General features: G+C 44.5%; 1 protein-coding gene across 1 annotated transcript; it reads right to left on the minus strand.

Annotated features, from left to right (window-relative positions):
• Positions 1-2342: 2342 nt before the first annotated feature.
• LOC142492294 (sulfotransferase 6B1-like) lies at positions 2343-22753 on the minus strand. Its single transcript, XM_075594965.1, has 6 exons — positions 22685-22753; positions 17587-17676; positions 8740-8866; positions 8476-8570; positions 3623-3779; positions 2343-2518 (listed from the first exon to the last, which is right to left on the minus strand). The coding sequence occupies exons 1-6, from the start codon at positions 22751-22753 to the stop codon at positions 2388-2390; spliced, it is 669 nt and encodes a 222-aa protein (XP_075451080.1). The 3' UTR covers positions 2343-2387.
• Positions 22754-23056: the final 303 nt, after the last annotated feature.

A 23056-nucleotide genomic window follows, 5' to 3' on the forward strand; every position in this document is an offset into this window, starting at 1 on the left:
GCAAGACACAAGGAGACCAGACCTTTTTTCCTGGACACAGAGGACCCAGGAATCTGCCAGAGGCAGGACCCTCAATCACACCAAGGCACCTGGACACCCCTCACATGAAGGACAACCTGCTTTAAGGTACTGCAGAGACTTTGGGGTGATAAGTGGGTAAAGGGCTTCCCCCCACCCCCCAGCCTTGCTGAGAGGGACTGGGGAAGTACGTTAGCCCTTACAAAGAGATAGGTGTTTGTTGTTTTTCTATATTTGTGTTTGCTGTGCTGTTTAAAGGGACAGGCTCAATAAAGTCATACAGTATGTTAATTTCACCCTAAACTGTCTCCATTTGCATACCTCTGTACATATCTCTTACACCTCCTCTATAAGCCCTCCTCTATCCCCCCCCCTCTCGAGCCACTTCCTCTACACATGTATTTTTCTTCCCCTCCTCTTCACTCACTCTCCTACCTCCCTATTGTTTAATTACCCTCCTCTCCCTCAACCACACACAGGCACTTCCCCCCCACACACACAAAATACAACCCCCCCCCACACACACAAAACAATACCCCCCAGCCACACAAAAATACCCCCCCTCCCCCCACATAGGGTTGCCAGGTGGCTTCTCCAAAAATACTGGACACAATGGTGAAAAATGCTGTGCACTCAAAGTCGGTGTGGAGGTATGTTATTCATAAATGATCAGACCGTTACGTCATTTTTTCTAAATTTCACTCCAAGTATGCACCAATTTGAACCATTTCATATTCTATTTCGTAAAAAAATTCTGGGGCATTTTTTATGAAATAGAATATGAAATGGTGCAAATTGGTGCATACGTGGAGTGAAATTTAGAAAAAAAATTACAGAATGGACAGATCATTTATAGATAACATACCTGCAGTTATACATAGCCAGCAATACTGGTCTTAATGCTTCTCTCCCACTACTACCAAGATTGTTGCAATCCCCCTCATATTCTCACTCCCCCTCATCTTCTCAACCCCTCACCGCTCCTCATTCTCTCACCCCCCTCCTCATCCTCTCACACCCTTATCCCCTCACCCCCCTTCACCATCCTCTCACACCACCACCCTCCTCCTCCCTCACCACCACCCCTCCTCCTCCCTCACCACCACCCCTCCCCTTCCTCACCACCACCACTCCTTCTTTTTCCTCCTCCTCATCCCCTCCTGGTATCTTATCTGTGGAGCTCCTACTGGCAGACAGGGACACAGTGGAGCTCTTCTCTCCTCTCCCACATGTAAAGCTGGAAGGAAACTATATTTCCCGGCAAGCAAATGGGGGAGCCGTACACGCTCCTTAAGGATGTAAAGCCCTCCCATTGGTCAGTCTTCTCCTTGGGGGGGGGCAGGAGGTGGTGACACTGCCCGTTGCCATTGGTTACGAGACGCTGCAGCCTGCAGGAGACTCATCCTGCCGCTTCTGTATCAGAGGTAAGAGCGGGGACCCTGCACCCGGGCACCCTCTGCACTCGGGCTTCCCGCCGCACGTCCAGAGAGGGAGAATATGGACACATGCATGTCTGGTACTACCTCTAATTTTTTACCGGTCTGAGGGAAAATGACTGGTCTGTCCAGTTCAAAACTGAACACCTGGAAACCCTTCCCCCACAGCCAACACAAAATACAACCCTCCCACCCAGCCCGCCTTCACACACACACACACACACACACAAACACACCCTACCTCTGGGGTGATCTGGTACCTCGGCTCTCCCCAGCTGCTGCTGGGCCTCTCTCCCACGCCGGGCTTCATTCTCTGTAAGACCAGGCCTCTCTCCCTCCAGGGCGCGCTGGAAGCTGGGTCCTCCCAGAAGTCGCACTAAGCATCCGGTGAGCACCGGTGTGAGAGAGCCCCGGCCTGGCAGAGGACGGCTTGGCTTGGCAGAGAGGCCCATCAGCAGCTGGGAAGAGCAAGGGCCTAGCAGCCGGCAACCAGCGTCCCGGCAGCCAGATGCAGAAATTGGGCCTGACAAGTCACAACTTCTAGCATTGTATGGCCGAGCCACCCGCAGCCGCCGGGCTCCGGGACAATTGTCCTGGCTCTCCCTCCTGTCAGTGTCCGGATCCTAGCACCTCCATCTGAATTACTGTATATAAGACAGGGTGAGTGCAAGTTTGTTCTATTTTCTTTACTTTTGTTCTTGTACATAATGTCTAGAGATGTGCAAACTTTCACCCTAAATTTTCCCTTTTATATTCACGAAAAAACACATTCGCTTTTGCATTGGGGAACATTTCATCGTTAATCAGTCCCAATGTACAGTATAATTAACCCACAATGCAAAATAGCTCGGTATGGTGGTATCTTTATGTAAAATAAATGAAGGTAGCAGTGATACATTCTTTTATTTGAAGACATGTTTTAAGTAAAGACTTCTAAAACTTGCAATATTTATTATAGTTCAACTTCTCTCCCAGCTTTGTTCCTGCTAGACACTGTTCAAACTTGGCATCCATCTCTTGGCTCTGATCTTCAGTAAAAAGGCTGCTCCAGTCCCCCACGTCTCCTTTCAAAAGAGAAAACGAGTTAGCGTTCTGCCTTTACATACATATATTATTTAGCAGTTATGGACTTTATTTTCTTCCATATGGTTGTGATTCAAATGTTTTTTTGCATCTTTTACCTGTGAGCATTTTCTTATCTACTTATGCATTGATTACACAACAATTGGTACACAAAAAATATTATATAAATGTATTTGAGGGAAAAAAATTAACCGGGGAATGAACCTTTTGGCTCATTGAATCTGCTTGTATCACGATATAACATGTTTTTGTATTTGTGAGTTTTTATCACAGTCTACATTTATTCATTTTCTGTAGTGGCTGTGGTATAGGAGGGAGAAACCACCCATATACTGAAGTAACAGAAGTTATATAACAATAATGCTATTGAAAACAATGTCTAAGGTGAACGCATTATCTAAGACGTTGTTTTGTGCGTTCACTAGGTAATAACATCTGCTACATCTGTACTTATTGCAAGGGACTTCATTACTGTGTTAAATATATTTTACTGGGCTACTTTCCAAATAGATATTTTTTATACAAAAAAAAAGTTACATTTCTAATTCTTAAAAGGCTACTATACATTCATATTGTTAAACACAAACTAACATCATTAGACAATTAATTAACTACAATTATTTTTGAATGTTATTATATTTTAAAAAATAATAATGAACCAGCTCTTTACAACCTTATGACAGTCTATATGCCAGATGTGGGGGAACATTTTGAATCAATACTTTGAGTGCCCTCAGGGTGTAGAAACTATATCATAGAATCTGGCACTCCAGGGCCCCTTGATGTAGTTGCTATGTATAAAAAAAGCCTGCTGGTTTTACTAAGGGAAATCCCATCCTGCGCTCCGATGTGATCCACACTATGAGGAAAGGAAGGGATGTGACTCCTACCCATCTGTTCTGTCATCAGTGATGGAGCGACCACGTGATCGCGAACTGCTGGAGGGGTTATGCCACTCTTCTGCCGCGGCCCCTCCGTTACTCTTATGGTTAATATAAAGGTATTCATTAACATCCAACAATATAAAATCTAAAACTGGTCTTATCTACTGTAAATTAGTTTGTATTTGTTTTCCCATTACTTACCTTTACGGAACAAAGCATCAGCTATTATACCATGTGTCTCTTTAGATTTATCTTTCATAGATTTAAAGGTCGTTCGGTTTTCAATTAACAGAATTTGGTCCTCAGTCAAAGAGATCCCAAAGAATTTAGATATCTTCTTCAATTGCACAGGAAGGTCCTTCAATGAGAAAAATCACTTTAGCATAACAGACTCTTCACTTCAATAAAACATACACAATAACACGTCGCTCACCATAGACCAAAAACACAAAATATTATCTGGTGCAAGGAGGGAGGAGAATATAACATAGGCACAGACAAAAATGATAAGAGATCACAAAAAAACCCTAATAGTTGCACTCAAGATAAGTCACACTAAACGTAATAGCGTGGCCGCCATGAAGGCTTGAATAGCCAAACCCTCCAAATAGGGTCGACCGCAATTTGGTCACACACGAATACAAAAAATAATAAAGTTTTAATGTAACAGATAAAATACGACGAAACACTTAAAATAATGATAAAATCCCCATGCACTGAGTGGGGGCAGAAATATTTAATATATCAGATGAGTATCTATATTAAAGCAGATGGTAACCGGACAGCCACACAGTAATTAGGGGCTAGTTCCCATATAGCGGTATTTAATTAATTAGTTAGGGAAAACATATAAAAAGTATGAAATATATAAGTAGACCCAGCACATTAAGCTATTGTGTAGAACGCTGGTTGTAAGTGAACATAAATATGCAGCCTGTCTAAAGCACATATAGTGTCTGAATGGAGTGTTGGCTGCTAATGGAACAGATATGCAGTCTATCTGTATCCACCCCTCGCTTCTGTATGTAACTATGTTTAACTGCTATAAGGTGGAACATATGTAGTTCATATGTAAAATATTTGACTGTTGAAAAAGGAAAGTATGCTGTCTATCTGAATCCACATCTAACCTCCATGTGGAGCTTAGGTTGTTTAATACCAATGAACATACAACCTGGCTGTATCCACAGTAAGCGTTCCCTACTATGTGTCTTTGGGTACAAGTCCGGAAACAAGATCTATCTGCCTCGAGCACGTTACTGTCAACATAATGACGTCACCGAAACTCCGACGTATGTTTCACGTGTTAACGCGTGCTTTCTCAAGGGGGAGGAGTGGATACAGCCAGGTTGAATGTTTATTGGTATTAAAGAACCTAAGTTCCACATGGAGGTTAGATGTGGATTCAGATAGACAGCATACTTTCCTTTTTCAACAGTCAGCAGTAAAATATTTTACATATGAACTACATATGTTCCACATGTGCCTATGTTATCTTCACTTCAATATGAAGATTTAAATGTCCTGTCCCCTTGATTATTTAGATGACCAAAATATGGTAATATAGACACTGATATTCAGGCATCTACAGTACATCATCAAGGGGCAGGACAGCCCGGACTGATATAAAAAAAATACAGTACAATATTACAATAAATTACTTACCCCCCTTCATTACCTTAGTGGCTAACCACTAAGGTAATGACAAGGTTAATCCTTCCCATCACCCATCCCAGGAGGCTTAACCACCCACTCCAGGGCAAATCCCATGTTCATCCACCCTCTACCACCAACAGGAGTATACCCTCTACCCCACAGTAATGGTCAATAGCTCTATTAGCCACTAAGGTAATGAAACTGGGGTAAGTAATGTATTTTAATATTGTATCAGTACTCTTATTTGTATTAGCCCAGTCTGTCCCTTGATGATGTAGATGCCCAAATATCAATATCTATTTCATGAGGGGGGAAACTATAGGACCATAGTTGGTCATTTACATCAATGGGGGTGGAGAGGACATTTAAAAGATTTAAATGTTCTGTCCAATCTCATTGATGTAGATGACCTATTATGATCCTATGTTATCCCCCCTCATGACATAGATACCGATATATGGGTATCTGCGTCATCAAGGGTCTGGGAAAACTGTACTGACTGCTTTTCACCATCAGAGCTGCTTTGGGGAGACACAGAGAGAGACTATTTATGTTCCTCTGCACAGCTCTTCCAGACTGGTGGCTTGCTTGGATTAACGCTGTGGGGGTCCCATTCAGAATCATGAACCCCCGCAGATTTAATCCTCCCTGGCCCCTTATGGTTTCTAGGGCCATGATCATGTATGGCGGCAGTCCGGTCCGGCCACATCTGTAGTGTAGGGCTGCTTTACAGTGATTTGTAGACATTTAGAGCCTGATGAAGTATGGTTACCCATATGAAATGTGTTGGATTATCAGCTATTGCAAATAGATGTTTTAGCTGTTTTGTGCTTGTTTTTGAACTTTCCATTGGACACTTTGTATGCTTATTTAACCCTGAGAGGTGTAGATGCTGTAAGCCCTCCTCGTGTGCTTCCCATAGGCACTACTGCTGTGTTGTACTCTGCCGCACGCTGTGCTTCCTGAAACCGACCGCACTAACAACTAAGGTGTGACTTGTGAGTATCCCGTTTACAACGGAGCTTGTCAGCTGAGAGGGATCCCCCCTCTCCTCTCTCCCCTCTAAGCAGACAGCCGTCTTGTACAGCATTTGGGAGAAGGAGGAGAAAAGACACTAGCGGTAACAGAGCTTGTCAACTGAAAGGGATTCTCCTCTCCCTCCCTCCTGAGCAGGTATCCGTCTTGCATGGTGTAACAGGAACTTATCACTGTTGAGAAAAATTGTCTCTAAATCCAGCAGTGTGCTGGTTAATTGCACAGGCAATCAACCAGACTCCAAAAAAACAGAATATAGGTGCGCTACTACAATTTAACACTCTTACACACCACCCCAGTGAAAGTAATGTGATCTTTAACACTCTTACACACCACCCCAGTGAAAGTGATGTGAACAGTACAGCCCATATCTATCGCAGTGGAACAAACTTTGTGCTACTTTCCTCCGTTATGAAGGACTAAGAGGGTTATTGCCTACTTGGGACTTACCCACTATTTACCCTTACGGCGCCACTGGTGACTGAGCCACAGATCGATCGGGCTGGAACATCCTGTGGCAGATGTGGAACCCCCTTATGTGGAGACCCCATGATATATCAGATGACATTTGAGTAGAGACGAGTCGGCTGGTTGGTGCTTGGGTAATTTGTCCCTTGAAATGCTTCATTAATTCATCCTTGATGTACGCAGTTTACTTACCGTTTATTGTGCCTCACATTATATATTTTTAATACACTATGAGCGTTGTGCGCTGTTCTTTTGTGTTTAATCAACCAGACTCCACCTGACTGATTAGGACAGTTAGAAAAAGCCTGATATAAGAAACAGGAAGGAGATTTTCTTAGCCCACAACTTGGCTGACCAGAGGAAAAGATGTCTTGATGCACACAGAAGGACTGTATGCTGACAGCAAGACAACGGGACAAGACCTCTATACCTGGACACAGACATTTCCATAGCACACAAGGTTTCTGACACAGGAGAGCAGAGAACAGCTACAAGAACAGATAGGATACTTTCTTGTTGGACTGTTGTATATATGTGTATGGGTGTGTGTGTGTGTGTGTGGTGGTAATTAGCTTAGCTACCCACCCAGTTAGAGAGGGCTGGAGTAAAGGTATAGATATTCTCCAAAGCACAGTAGGCCCTTATTTTGTTTAGTTTTAATGTTTTGCCGTGTTAAAGGAACAGGCGCAATAAAGCCTTATTTCAGTTTCACCTTAAAACGGTCTCCATTGCATACCTCTGCACACATCTCCTACACATGGTGTTTAGGAGAACGAGGAAAGACACTAGCGGCACTGAGGGAGTTACAGCAAGTGCTTTTGCGACAGAAGAACCAGCTGTGTTTTTCCTGGCATTACTTGGAGACAGAAGCATAGAGGATTCGATCTATACCAGCCTTGTGCAGTTGCCATTTGTCCTGTGGTCGCTGCCAGACATAGACATTATATTTATACACTTACCAGTGAGCCTACCAAAAGCTGGAAGCTGGACGGGGCATACTTATTTACCATCCCTACCGGACTCAGTGATTGAAGATAACCCTTTCCTGCGAGGATTCCTGCCCGACTGCGGTATTATGCTGGTTAATGAATGACATGTCCTATATTACTTTTGATCTTGTACGTGCATTACTCACACTCACCATTTGATTGATATATTTATTTTGCTTACTACACTATGAGTTGTGCGCTTTTCTTTTGTCTTTTTTTTTTTTTTTACTGTTCTAGCGTTACATGGTGGTGCCATCTTTTTGATTAGCAGCCGATTCCTTTATCCTGTATTCAGGTCGTGTATTTATTATATTATATTTTGCACACTCCTTACACTTTTGTATTTAATTCTTGCCTTTGGTGCGCAATTTTTTCTTTTCCTGTAGACAAGGTTCATGTCAGGTGAGACCTGGCACTTCTAGCTTATCAGCTACTTCTGTGTGAACAAAGAACAGAGCAAAAAGAAAAACATATCCATAGCTTTGATAAAGATTGTAAAATCTCTCTAGAGCATTTGTTTACTATTGAAATGTTCAAAGGTTAAAAAATATTGTAAAGTAGTCATACTTATCTAGGGGGGGGGGTTAAGTGTCATTCAGCTCCACTGTCTTTAAATAACTTTACTCATAAAAGGGAGTGCCTCTTAACCTCTTGAGGGATCAAGGCACCAGAGTGCCACAACCCTTCCGGCACTGGCCATCACTCCATCACTGACGATGGGGTGGAAGGGAAAGAGTCATCCCCCTTCCATTCCTCTTCATTATAGATCGTGTCCTGTGCTCCATTGGAGCGAAGGACGTGATCTCCCTACAAAAACAAGCACAAACTTTACGTGTCCGACCCCATAGTAGTTACATCTCAGAGCACCCAAAGGGTTAAAAGAAATCCATAGAAATCTGCACTCACCTCTTTCATCTCTTCAAACGTAATTATCAAGACATTCTCCTCATCAATGTGTTTGTTCCAGGCAAGAGCATGATCAAAATAGGATCCCCAGAGTACTAAAACATAGAGAGGTAATTTGTAAACTACTAAGAAGTACACAGAAACATAGAATTTTAACTGCAGAAAATAATCACTCTTTCTTATGCCACTCTTTCTATTAAATGCATGCATTTTTACATGATAATTCAAAATGTTAGTGACGGTCATAATACGTGAAAACCCTACCTTTTCCATTCATGTAATCCTCGAAAAACAAATCCCAAGAACTGTAGGTAGGAAGCACCGGATTATTATTATAGAAATGAAAATACGAGACAGCCGTGTCTTTCGGATTCCGAAAAATGACTAAGGTCTGTTAAAAAAAAGCACAAAAAAATATATGAACATATTGTCTATAATCTGTGTTATTTTATAATATGCAAGTTAGGTATGTGAAATACTGTATTGTCTACTGTAGTTAGGAGTTTCTGCACTAAAGTGAGGTTTTGTAAGTAAAGAGTGTTAGCCAATGTTTATATACATCTTGTGTATCTGTGTATCTTCTAGGAAATAATAAAAAAAATAGTGGGAATATTGTTTTGCCTGTTAACGCCATTCTCTACTTTACATATATTATATAAAAAATACAACATATCTGAGCAACTTGTCAAAATTGGGCAAGGAGAGCAACTACTGTAGCATGCACCACACCTATTTAGATGACCAGATCTTAGTTCAGTCTAGTGGAGATTATCATGGATTTTGAACATAAGTATGTAGCAGGGCACTTTCCTTACCTCTTTAGGGAGCCAATTCCGTGGCTCAGGAGGATCGGGGGAAGTTGTGGCAGCCATCTTGCGGTTGGCGCCGCATGTGTAGTATGGACTGTGTGTAGCGTGGCGGCCATGTTGTGGTTGGCGCCGCTGGACGGCGAGGGCCTGGAGACTAGTAAATCCTCTGCGGGACTGGAGGCTGCGAGGTCAGTCCTGAGGGAGCCGTGGAAGGAGGAGGTAGTGTCCAGGGAGTTGGGAGCTTCCTGGACTAGGCCACTCTTTACCCCTAGGCAGCCCCCTCATGGTAGCTAAGTGTGTGAGGGGTTCGCCCACAGTATAGGGATTACCCAATAGTAAGTTCTCCGCAGCGGAGCAGGACACCAGACTGTGCCACGAGTTACTCCGGCTGGAGACAGCACCGCGTGCGCGGCCTGGACATGAGGCGAGAGGGGATTGTTGTCGGAGACCCCGCGGCATGGGACCTGATCACCCCCATCTAGGACGCATCTAATGGTTAGGCCTGAACAAGGAAGGTAGAGTACACCAAATATACACAAAGGTAGCGCTGCCCTCACATATACACTTGGGACAAGGGAAGGCTCTGATGGACACAGGGTTACCGGTGCCCAGGGTATCTTAAGTATTGTGGGGGAGAGAAGCACCCTTATTATTGTTATTGTATTGCTATACTGTGGGATCACAGTAAAGACATATTGCATTACCTGTGTGAGTGTGATTTCTGGGGTATACAGTATAGGTATACCGGTTCCCATGAGGAGCTATCCCGCCAATGCTGGGATCCTCACGGGTCGAGGCGCTGCACCCATTCACATCAGGCTCCCCACTAGCGGAGGCTTGGTTTCCTGTAAGCCAACAGATAGCACCTAAGCGCATAACACCTGCGGTTTCCCTTAGGGGTAGGGAAAGGATGTTACAAGTATATTTAACTATCAATGCAGGCCTGTTATACCGATTACTCCTCCAGCTCTGGTGATATGAGGGGGGAGGGGCAGTGGAGTGTGCTGGTATAACAACCAGATGAAACATGTATTTTAAAGTCTGGAAGCAAAGATTTACAGTAACGAACTAGACCCTCCCATTGTACAATAGCAAAAATGTATTTACTAATAAAATGTAACACATTTTTACTGACATTTTCCACCACATTATGAAAGCAGAGCTTTCTGTCAAATTCAAATTACCTACAAAATTCCCCTTCTCTCCTTCAGGACTTCAGAATCCTCAGCTCCTCCTTCTAGCACATTCAAGCTATGCCCACTATGATGGTAGGGGCAGTCTGGAATGCATATTGAAGGTTAAGCCTGCTGGTTGTCCCTACCCATCAAGATGATAGCCTAGGTTATAGGCATATATGGCCATTTTATGTAGCCGAATGTATACTGTGTTTCCTCCATGTAGACAATTTATTCCCTGTGTTGATTCGGTTGATTTTGTAAAGCTCCATTGTGTGGTGGGTGAATAATTCACTCAGCCCAGCCAGCACACAATAATGTCTTGGACTGTAATCTAATCTGGGCTAGGTGATGTGCTTGGGAACACCAGGGAAGTAGGAAAGGGCGTGGACTCAGGTTGGGGGACATGTATTTAAAAACCAGAGCTTTTATTCATCCCTAACTCTGAGGTGCCTATCTCGGTGGCAGATATGATTTGGAAACGGGGAACCAAGGCCTAGATTGTAGCCCTGATCTCCATTGGTCAGTGTGAACTCTCCTTAAGCCTGCATTTGTGGGCTGTCCTAAAGCACTATAACTCCCCACAGCCCTGATTGTTCCATCTCAGGCGAGCCCTTGCCCTCTTATTGTCCAGCAAAGACAATTTCTTTACTGATTTGTCGACACCTGGTCTTTCATGGTTTCAGATGAGGTTGGGAAAGTATGTAAACAGATGCTGATCAGGGCTCCACAGTTATTCAGAGTTTTTCCTTTGTTCATAGCTAGTCTTGGTGTCAGAGACTAGTGTAAGATTTGAACCTGCAAGCAAGCGGGTGGCTATCATCCCAAGGTACTGGTATACTGTGATACGGACAGATCGTGGATGACATCCTGGGTAAGCTAGCTATGTCAGAGCCTAGTACCTAGTGAGCTAGTATTCCCCTGTAACGGTTTTTCTGGACCCTCCTGACCCACCCAATCTCAGATTGGCCCCTGTGGTCTAACCGGTCCCCATTACATGGTCGTGTCTGGTGGTGCACCTGTTGGCAACAGGACTCCTGAGTCACCCACATGATGGTGTTTGGGGGATGTCAACCTAGACAGGCAGCTGAGGTAGTGTGCATGAGTCCTACCTACATACAGTGCAGCGCCTCCACCTCATCAGGATCTCTGCGTCCGCAAGGAGATGGTTCTGATGAGGAACTCCTCTGTGGTGCCTTCCTCTGTGGAGTAACTTCACACTCACACATGGGGGTTCTTGTGAACAAGGGCATCTTTATTGATGGTATAGGCAGACTGCCCCTCGCAGCAAACAGCTTAGCCGCTCATCTTCTTCAGTGCTCTCCTTTCAGAAGATCTGCCCTCCCAATGGAGTTGGATCACCTCTCCCCTCAGGGAGATCACCACCTGTGCCAGGTCCCTGGACACAGGGTAGGCCCTGCCAGCCTTACTGCTGCAGGTCAGACTACTTGCTGTAGAATCCTTTTCTGGAACTCTTAATTAACACACTTGACCTCTTTCTTGACACACTAACTTTGGGCAGTGCTGTGTCTTATATACCTTAGGAAACAGCCACATCTCTGATGTCACTAACAGTGGACTCAGAGCCTGTTGCCACTCCCCTTGACTATATATGACACCTCACCAGGGTGTGAGGGCAAACCTCCATGATTGATGCTGGCAATCCTGTATACTTACCAAGCTTACTGCTAGAATGAGAGAGAACTGTATACCATTTTTACACGTGGCTACACCCCCATAATTTAACTTGTGGTTGTCCGCTCACCAATTTAAGTAATATATTGAATCATAAGTCAAGACACAGCCGGTGCATAGGAATGGTGTTACACAGAAACACAAAACCAGGAGATCACAGAATCTCCCAAAAGATCTCTATTAGTTGCACTCCATGGCTGCTGAGATAAAGGGGGTTAAATACTCCCCGACACAATGTCTAATTGGCTTATAGAGATGCACAAAGTAACCCGGTAACCGTCCTCCCACAGTGCTGGGAGCAGTTACTTTGTGTACCTCTATAAGCCAATTAGACATTGTGTCGGGGAGTATTTAACCCCCTTTATCTTAGCAGCCATGGAGTGCAACAACTAGGGATCTTTTGGGAGATTATGTGGTCTCCTGGTTTTGTGATTCCCGCATAACTCTCTGTTTTGGTAAGTTAAAGCTGCAGTTCAGTTTATTTTTAATTTTTTTTTAATTTATTTTTTTAATTCAATAGTTTCATGTGGGCAATCTCTAATTACCTAAAGAACTGTATAGCTGCCAGTCAAATCATTTTCCATGTATTGATTGGCGAAATCTTTAGATATGGGATATGTTTTTCCTCTGCTTCTGTCACTCAGTGGAAGCTCATGAATATTCATGAGCACTCCTGCACTGACATGTGCAAGAGGGAGGGCAGGGCTCACAAAGGGGTGTGCCAGGGCTTGTGACAGGACATGAAGGGGCTGTGCCTTAGCAAATGGTTGTTAAAATAGAATACAAGAAAATTGGTCTTTCAAAGTTGTTTTTTTAAAACAGAAAATGCTAAAAGTATTTTTTCTTACTACAGAACTGATTTATTAAAAAAACCCACACATGCAGGATATTGACTGAACTGCAGCTTTAAGCTTTCTATTGTGCACTGTGTTGCTCGTGTTTGCTCTGGGCATAATAAACTCCATTTATTTAACTCCTGTCTGTGCTTGCGCTCGGTCTAATTGTCTGGTCTCCCATTACACCCATGTTAAAATCTGCTCTAGACCGGCTCTTCTTTTCGCCATTTTCCTATACTTTTTCTCTATGCATAGAGCTTTCACTTGTCACTCCCTATCTAAGGAATGCCTATCCCTTCCCTATCTGCCAAGCTTTTATTCTCCCCATCTGGAAGACAAACTGTACATAAAAAGTATTTTTGAATAAATGCTTTAAAATTACTTAACTAACCAGTACATAGGCACGTACAGTACAATACCTATTAGCAATGCTCTGTAAACATCACCAACATACTCCACCTCGTTCTGCCTCAAAACATACCACTTAGCCAACATCAATAAAGGAGTGCTGAGCTTTAGCCTCAGTCGTATGAATGCTAGCAAAAGTTTGCTAAACCTTGGTTGATCTAGGCCTTAGATTGTAAACTCCTTTGGGGTAAGGAATGCATTTTACCTTATTTTTTATTGTCTTGTGTATTTTGTATTTTTCTCTTTGCACACTGATGTCTTTGTATCAAAGCTGTTGGCGCTATGTAAATATGGAACACATAATATGTATTGTTTGCATCCTAATTTGGAGAGATAAAAAGCCCTCAATATGAACACCATGGAAGAAAGAAAAGGGTGGGTGGATATGATAGAAATGTAAAAAAGCTGTGTGTGCTGTGCACGCGCATAGTAAGTGAAACTTCTTTATGTGTTGTCAGCAACATATAAAGTAACAATAATATTATTACTGCTTAGAGCATGAGTAAATTTGATTGGCGGGGTAATGTTTATTGGGCGGTGTTCGGCGCATCACTGGGGTGTGTGTCAGTCAGTGAGTGTGTGTGTGTGTCAGAGTGTGCGTGCGTGTGTCAGTGTGCGTGCGTGTGTATGTGTGCCAGTGTGTGTGTATGTGTGTCAGTCAGTGTGTGTGTGTCAGTCACTGTGTGTGTATATGTGTGTCAGTCAGTGTGTGTATGTGTGTCAGTCAGTGTGTCTGTGTGTCAGTCAGTGTGTGTGTGTGTGTGTCAGAGTGTGCGTGCGTGTGTCAGTGTGCGTGCGTGTTTATGTGTGCGTGCGTGTGTATGTGTGCCAGTGTGTGTGTATGTGTGTCAGTCAGTGTGTGTGTGTCAGTCACTGTGTGTGTATATGTGTGTCAGTCAGTGTGTGTATGTGTGTCAGTCAGTGTGTCTGTGTGTCAGTCAGTGTGTGTATGTGTCAGTCAGTGTGTGTATGTATGTGTGTCAGTCAGTGTGTGTAAGTGTCAGTCAGTGTGTGTGTGTGTCAGTCAGTGTGTGTCAGTCAGTGCGTGTGTGTGTCAGTCAGTGTGTGTGCGTGTGTGTGTCAGTCATTGTGTGTGTCAGTCAGTGTGCGTGCGTATGTGTGTCAGTTTGCGTGCGTGTGCGTGTCAGTGTGTGTGTGTGTGTGTGTGTGTCAGTCAGTGTGTGTGTATTTGTGTCAGTCAGTGTGTGTGTGTGTGTGTGTATGTGTGTCAGTCAGTGTGTGTGTGTATGTGTGTCAGTCAGTGTTTGTGTGTGTGTGTGTGTCAGTCAATGTGTGTATGTGTATGTGTCAGTCAATGTGTGTATGTGTGTGTCTGTCAGTATATGTGTGTCTCTCTTTCTGTGTCCTGCCCCCTCTCTCCTGACTCCCCCCACCCCAGGCGGAGGTGCGGACCCGCAGCGGCTGTCTGAGTTTCCTGACTCTCTCTTCTCCCCCCCCCGCCCCCGGGAGACGCGGCCACACCGGCCTCGGAGACACACACATTCATACGTTACACACATACACACAGCCGGGGAGACAAACGCTGGGGTTGCGTGCACGCAGGACCCCGGACTCGGCGGCTGCTGCTGGGCTATAAGGTTGTCCTCGGGTGTGAGGAAGGTGCCGGCCGTGTCCAATGGGGACGGGATGCGGGTCCTGGCCGTGTTCATATCGGATATCAGGAACTGTGAGTACCCAGGCAATTAATGCGTGCCAGGGGGTAATTAATGCGTGCCAGGGGTTAATTGTGTAAAGGAAACCTGATATCAATGGCATAGGGCAATAGATTATTTATTTTATTTATAAAAAAAATTACCAGGAAGTAATACATTGAGAGTTACCTCTCATTTTCAATTATGTCCTGGGCACAGAGTAAGACAAATAATACATGGTTACAAATACAGTTACATAAATGAACAGGATATACATTATATACAAGACATTGCGTGCACAGTTAAAGATAATTTATATTATGGGCGTATGAAACAGTTACAGACCAGATTAAAATGTGAGACAGACTTAGATTTGAAAGAACTTAAACTGGTGGTGGATGTGAGAGTCTCTGGTAGGTTCAGAGAATCAGGGTCGGGAATTAAATCGATTCTGTGCCATGGGCAGTTGTAAGGTTATCCCTAAACTGTTGTGGGTTAAAGTTTTTAAATGTTTTAGTGAGGAGAACTTTAGGGCTTGAATGGGGCGGTTTAATTTTCCTTACACAGTACACTATTGCATGGTCACTGAAAATGTCAGGAAGAATGCCAGAGGATTGGATTCTGCTGAAGTTTGAGGCGAGAATCCAGTCTAGCAAGGAATGGTTATGCGATTTCAGGTTTATCCGTGTGGGTTGGGAAATGAGTTGTGATAGGTTAAGTGACTTGAGTTGTATCTGGATTTTGTGGTTTTTAGGGTCAAGCCAATTGAAGTTTAAATCCCCAAGAACTAGCAGCTCACTCTTCTCATTCAGAGAGGAAATGGAGCCAAGAGATTGGGTGATATCAGTCAGGGATTGTAGAGGGGCTTTAGGGGGGCGGTAGATGCCAGCAACCAAGATGGGCTTAGAAAAGGGGAGGCAAATTTTGCCAACTAGAATTTCAAAAGAGGGTGGGCTTGGTGGGTAATTTAACAGTGTAAATTTTAAGGTGTCTGCAATATAAAATAACACCCCTCCTCCTCTCTTTGACCTATCTCTCCTAAAAATGGAGTATCCCTGAATGGCGATATTTGCATCAGGGGTTTTAGGGGTTAGCCATGTTTCTGTAAGAACGATGGCTTTGGGTTTATGCATAAGGCACCAAGCACTTAGTTTGTCCAGTTTGGGCAGCAGGCTCCGGATGTTTATATGGGCGACAGATAGCCCTTTTTGGAATTTAAAGGTGGAATTCACAGGGGCATGGAACAGAGCTGAAATGGGAGGACCTGGGTTAGGTTCAATATCACCTGCTAAAGAGAGTAACAGTACGAGTAGGAATTTGGGTAGTTGTTTGGAAGTTGTAAATTTGTGATGTTTGCCATTAGAGTGAGCAGTGGTTGGTGCATGGGTGCATGCAAGGCAGTGTAATGGGCAGGGGGCAATTGCTGTTTGTGAAGGGACAGATACAGAATACGAGGGGGGGAGAGAAGGCAAATGCGGCATATTACTGAGAATCATTAATCAGGGGGGCAAGTATTGTGTGTGAGATGCATGTTGAGGTGTCAGAAACTATAAAGGGGCAAATTGAGGATGCTGGTAGGGAAGTAATGCGGGCGAAGGGGCAATTTGTGTGACGGGGGCAATGGTTGTAATTAGCTGACACGTGTATAGTGGTTACTAATGTATAAGGGGCATTTATTTTGTAAAGGCCGGGCATATGTGAGGGGCAGATACTGTGCTTAAGAGGGCCCCCCCTCCGGCAGTGCTGCGTGGGAAGCGGTGTGCTCAAACCCCCCGCTTCCCACGTTACCAGAGCAGGAGCCAACGTGTCTGTGCGCACATGCGCGGAATTTGCTGACAGCGCAGCGGCCATTAGGAGCGGCGCCGGCGGCGATATCTGTTCGGTTACCCTCCATGATCCAGGGGCTCCTCTCCTCCGGCCCCGGCGGCGCTCAGTCAGCGGGACACAGGGAAGGGGAAGCGGAGGTAGAGAAGAGGGAGGTGAGAGGCTGAGCAGCGGCTCCTCCTCTCAAAGCTGGAGGACTTGCGGGGCTTCCGCCATCTTACTACACCCGCAGCACCGGAAGCTCTGTGCCAGCCATCTTGGTATACCCATGGCAGCGGACGTGTGGGGGTAACGGCGGCCGTTAGGAGCATATCACAGAAGGTGTGTGGGGGGTGTGGGAGCCGTGACGTCACGTCACTACCGTTTCATTTTTCGTCTCCATCTCTCCAGTTTTGCCCCATCAGAATAGGTGTCACTAAAGAAGTTTCACTTCAATAATTCAAAGCTATCAATAAAGTATCAAGGGGAATCTGATACATTTATTCAGAGAAAACAGAATGCTAGAAGAGTAGGTCATGCACTGAAACTGGAAGAAAAATCTGAAGAACTAGAGGTTAACTCAACAAGGTAGTGGATCCGTGGAAAAGTCTCACAGGAGAGGCGGTGAAGACAACAACAGTAAAGGAAATAAACGCGCTTGGGAAATAGACAAAATAATAATAAATATTCAGAAGAGCTAGTGATGAAGTAATGTCATTATAGCTGCACTTACCTTAACTTTCTTCTCAAACAGGGATTTCGGGATGTCATCATAATATAGATGTGAAGCAAAAACTCTTGGTGAAGGTCGGTCTTTCATTTTCTAAGAGGAAAAAAAAATCATATAAAATGAAACGTACGGTTCTATATTTGCAAGCCTGTCATCACACGGACATATGAAAATGTGTAAGCACAAACATTAATTCATTTGCTGATAGTAGCAGCAATATATTACCCTCTGACATTTCTGGCTGCTGATCCCTAACGTAAGTACTTATTGCTCTTTAACCCTACTGAACAAATTTATTAACACACTGATGCACACAAAGTAATTCACTGACACTTGCTAAATGCACACACAAGGCACTGCTACTTTTGCATTCTCACACAATTATATAAATACATGCCGACCTATACATGCTCATATACTGCTGAAATTTACCTGTGTTTCTTCGCTTACAAGGATGCTTACGTACAGTAGGTGCACGCACAACAACATCCATACAAATGAGTGGCATGTTGCATATGAATGCCACATATTGCACGATCACTTAATATATACCCCTATGACTTTTAAAAATGAGTATCTTTTGCTAACTGAATTTTTATTGTTTTTCTCTCCCTCGTATGGAGAAAAACTATGACAGATTATAACACAAGTGTACTGTATTATCCATCTAATATCAAATATCGTCCCCAAATCACCTTCGTAACAGCAGTAACATAGTTGTGGTTTTCTGAGAAGATTGTCAAGTAATAGAGAAGAAACAGGACTTTAAAAAAAGAGTCCCACTTAGATTTCCAAAAAATACTTTGCAAACAAATTACCAATAAAATTAGCTCCTTAAAGCAATCATCTATGCTGCTCATTTTTTTTTACACACATGTACTGTATAATTACAGTCAGGAGCACGTGGTGCGAAACGCATAGAGGTCACGACAGGTCATCCTGCGCGTGTTTGCTGAGAGGCTGAGACGGAGCCTGCCTGAGGCTCTAGTGGTGGCTGTTTTCATCTTCCCTGGTGCCGTGATCCGGATCCTGTACGGTCATCAGTGGACCCCCACCTTTGCCTTAGTGTGAGTGTTCGTTTCCCCCTGTCAGCGGTATTATAGCTCTCTATGGCGGTTTTTATTTAAATTCCCTTGGGCTGTTAATACTCTCTTTGTTTATTTTTAACATTGATTGTGTTTTTCTTTTGTTGTGTGTGTTTCACTGTTTTAGGGTATTCTATGTTTAGAGACCATATGTATGGTTTATATATCTGGGCAGTTAACCCATTGAGCTGAGGAGGGGTTGGATCCTCTCAGCTGTCTATGTGTTTGTTTTAATTAAAATAATACTAATTCTATCCCTTGTGCGCATTTGTGCATTTTTTCTTCTCTGTTTCTCAGGGTGTCCTCCCCCCTTTTAGGGGGGATCACCTCTGAAGTGGGAGCTTCTGGGGAGACGCTCCATGCACGTGCAGCACAGGGATCTTTCCAACCAATACATCTGCAGCACGAGCGCTGAATATCCTTCTCTCTGCTTTCCAGTGTTTAGTGGATATACGCTTGATCTGCCACTATCTCTTGTTGTATGTGCGCAGACACCTTATTTGCTTTTTGGTTGTTGTTGTTGTGGCATTCTTGGCTTGTAAAAGTGTGTACATGTGACAGGATGGCCTCACGGTAGGGTCAGTAAGAGTCTAAACAAGGTGTTAGGCTTAACCTTCAGTGGTTTATTTTCCATTTTTTATAAGATGCATCCGTCCCTTCTGACTTTAAAGGGCCTATTCAGGTAGCTTCGACAAGTTACTTAACGCTTGTAAAGTGCACTTTACAAATGATTTTGCAAGTGTAGCTATTCAGAAAGCTGTGATAACATGTCAAAATAGCCTGGAAACTGCCTTTTTATAAGTGTTATCACTCTTGCAAAAATAAACCGAGCGGTAGGTCAAAAAATGCTGAAACTTGCATTTTTTTTGCAACACAAGTTTATTATAACTATATAAAATAACAATATGGAGCCATTTAGGTAAAGGGGAAGAATATTTAGGCCACGTGGTCCTTCGCTAATCTGCCATCAATTTCTATGTTTTGTTATCTGCATTACCACTGGTCTATGATGTCTCCAAAAAGGGCTGGCTGTGAATATTACGTGGCTCAGTGCTTCTCCTCACTCTCCTCCAGCAGGGTCCAATGTCAAATGACGTTGCCTTACCATGACAACAGACATCATGTGACATTGTGACGACATGCATCATCATGTTGTCATGGCAATGCTACGCCATTTGATGTCTCGACGCCATGATGAGGGACCCTCCAAGGAGATGGTTGAGTAGAAGGTAAGAGACATTTACAGAGGCTCCGCGTTCTCCCAGTTGTTGTGGGGAAGAGCCTCTGTAACACGGGGCTTGGTGCAGTGGCCCCGATGGGACTGCCATAAAGCCGGCCCAGTCTCCAAACACTAGTAATCTTTCATTATATGGAGCTTTCCAACCCTTCCTAAAGAGCAAGTAACAAGCCAAGGAGTGGGACTGACTTCTGATTCACCCTTTTTGATTATCTGTTGCTATAAATTAGAAGAAATAAATGTGACAAAGAGCAATTTTTCTAAAGTAGATGTAAACAGAATGCACCATTTTTTTTAAAAAGAAAGAATACTTTGCCCAGTACTAAGTAAAGGAAAAATTGGGATATAGAGGGACGTGCGTTGGTGTTTTTTACTTTTGTTCTTGAAAAACCATACTGGATCAGCACTCTCAAAAAAAATAAGAGTAAATGATAGACTCATGTTTTCCTTTTGGCTTAATTAAGCCTGACTAAGGGGCCATGAGGTCTTAAACCGTTACTCTATTTTGCATAGTTAACAGTTTGTGTCAGTTCCTTTCTTTGTGTGTCCTATTTTTTTGTATTTCTGCTAGTTTTTTTTTGGATACATTAAAGAAGAAACTTGTTGAGACCAAAAGGAAAACATGAGTATCATTTTCTCTTAATTATTTTTTTAGTGCTGATCCAGTATGTTTTTTTTTTTATAATTGTATGCATCCAGCGGTATAAAGTAGATGTAGGATCCTAGCCAGGGCCGCAGACACATTTCTCAAGACCCAGGACTAGAATTTTGACCGGTCCCCCACCCCCCCATGTTGTTGGCCTTACTAGCCTCCCCCCTTTCATATCTCCTTGCCAGCCCCCTCCTCTATCCCTTCCTCTCACACCTCCTCTATCCCCCTGTAATAGCGACTTATCCCTGTTTTAGAGAAAAGCTGCCTCAGAGCTCTGAATCCAGCATGGAGCTAGATAACTGCAGCCACTCAATTAGTCAGTCTCCACCTGGACTAATCAGAGCTCTGTGAAAGAGCGTTGTGTGAGACACAGGAGGGAGATTTTCTTGGCACAGTAATATCTGGGCTGACAGAAGGAGAGGAGAGTATTGAGAGCACAGGAGGGCTGTGTTCTGAGAGCAAGACACAAGGAGACCAGACCTTTTTTCCTGGACACAGAGGACCCAGGAATCTGCCAGAGTCAGGACCCTCAATCACACCAAGACACCTGGACACCCCTCACATGAAGGACAACCTGCTTTAAGGTACTGCAGAGACTTTGGGGTGATTAGTGGGTAAGGGGCTTCCCCCCCCCAGCCTTGCTGAGAGGGACTGAGGAAGTACGTTAGCCCTTACAAAGAGATAGGTGTTTGTTGTTTTTCTATATTTGTGTTTGCTGTGCTGTTTAAAGGGACAGGCTCAATAAAGTCATACAGTATGTTAATTTCACCCCTAACTGTCTCCATTTGCATACCTCTGTACACTTCTCTTACACCTCCTCTATAAGCCCTCCTCTATCCCCCCCCCTCTCGAGCCACTTCCTCTACACATGTATTTTTCTTCCCCTCCTCTTTACTCACTCTCCTACCTCCCTATCGCTTAATTACCCTCCTCTCCCTCAACCACACACAGGCACTTCCCCCTCACACACACAAAATACTACCGCCCCCCCCCCACACACACACACAAAACAATACCCCCCAGCCACACAAAATACACCCCCCTCCCCCCACATACTGTAGGGTTGCCAGGTGGCTTCTCCAAAAATACTGGACACAATGGTGAAAAATGCACTCGAAAAGTCGGTGTGGAGGTATGTTATTCATAAATGATCAGACCGTTACGTCATTTTTTCTAAATTTCACTCCAAGTATGCACCAATTTGAACCATTTCATATTCTATTTCGTAAAAAATTCTGGGGCATTTTTTATGAAATAGAATATGAAATGGTGCAAATTGGTGCATACGTGGAGTGAAATTTAGAAAAAAAAATTACAGAATGGACAGATCATTTATAGATAACATACCTGCAGTTATACATAGCCAGCAATACTGGTCTTAATGCTTCTCTCCCACTACTACCAAGATTGTTGCAATCCCCCTCATACTCTCACTCCCCCTTATCTTCTCAACCCCTCTCACCGCTCCTCATTCTCTCACACCCCTCCTCATCCTCTCACCCCCTTATCCCCTCACCCCCCTTCACCATCCTCTCACACCACCACCCACCTCCTCCCTCACCACCACCCCTCCCCTTCCTCACCACCACCACTCCTTCTTCTTCCTCCTCCTCATCCCTTCCTGGTATCTTATCTGTGGAGCTCCTACTGGCAGACAGGGACACAGTGGAGCTCTTCTCTCCTCTCCCACATGTAAAGCTGGAAGGAAACTACATTTCCCGGCAAGCAAATAGGGCAGCCGTACACGCTCCTTAAGGATGTAAAGCCCTCCCATTGGTCAGTCTTCTCCTTGGGGGGGACAGGAGGTGGTGACACTGCCCATTTCCATTGGTTACAAGACGCTGCAGCCTGCAGTAGACTCATTCTGCCGCTTCTGTATCAGAGGTAAGAGCGGGGACCCTGCACCCGGGCACCCTCTGCACTCGGGCTTCCCGCCGCACGTCCAGAGAGGGAGAATATGGACACATGCATGTCTGGTACTACCTCTAATTTTTTACCGGACTGAGGGAAAATGACTGGTCTGTCCAGTTCAAAACTGAACACCTGGAAACCCTACCCCCACAGCCAACACAAAATACAACCCTCCCACCCAGCCCGCCTTCACACACAAACACTCACACACCCTACCTTTGGGGTGATCTGGTGCCTCGGCTCTCCCCAGCTGCTGCTGGGCCTCTCTCCCAAGCCGGGCTTCATTCTCTGTGAGACCAGGCCTCTCTCCCTCCAGGGCGCGCCGGAAGCTGGGTCCTCAAAGAAGTCGCACTAAGCATCCGGTGAGCACCGGTGTGAGAGAGCCCCGGCCTGGCAGAGGACGGCTTGGCTTGGCAGAGAGGCCCATCAGCAGCTGGGAAGAGCCAGGGCCTAGCAGCCGGCAACCAGCGTCCCGGCAGCCAGATGCAGAAATTGGGCCTGACAAGTCACAACTTCTAGCATTGTATGGCCGAGCCCCCCGCAGCCGCCGGGCTCCGGGACAATTGTCCTGGCTCTCCCACCTGTCAG

Source organism: Ascaphus truei, chromosome 4, assembly GCF_040206685.1.
Source record: "Ascaphus truei isolate aAscTru1 chromosome 4, aAscTru1.hap1, whole genome shotgun sequence".
Lineage (NCBI taxonomy): Eukaryota > Metazoa > Chordata > Amphibia > Anura > Ascaphidae > Ascaphus > Ascaphus truei.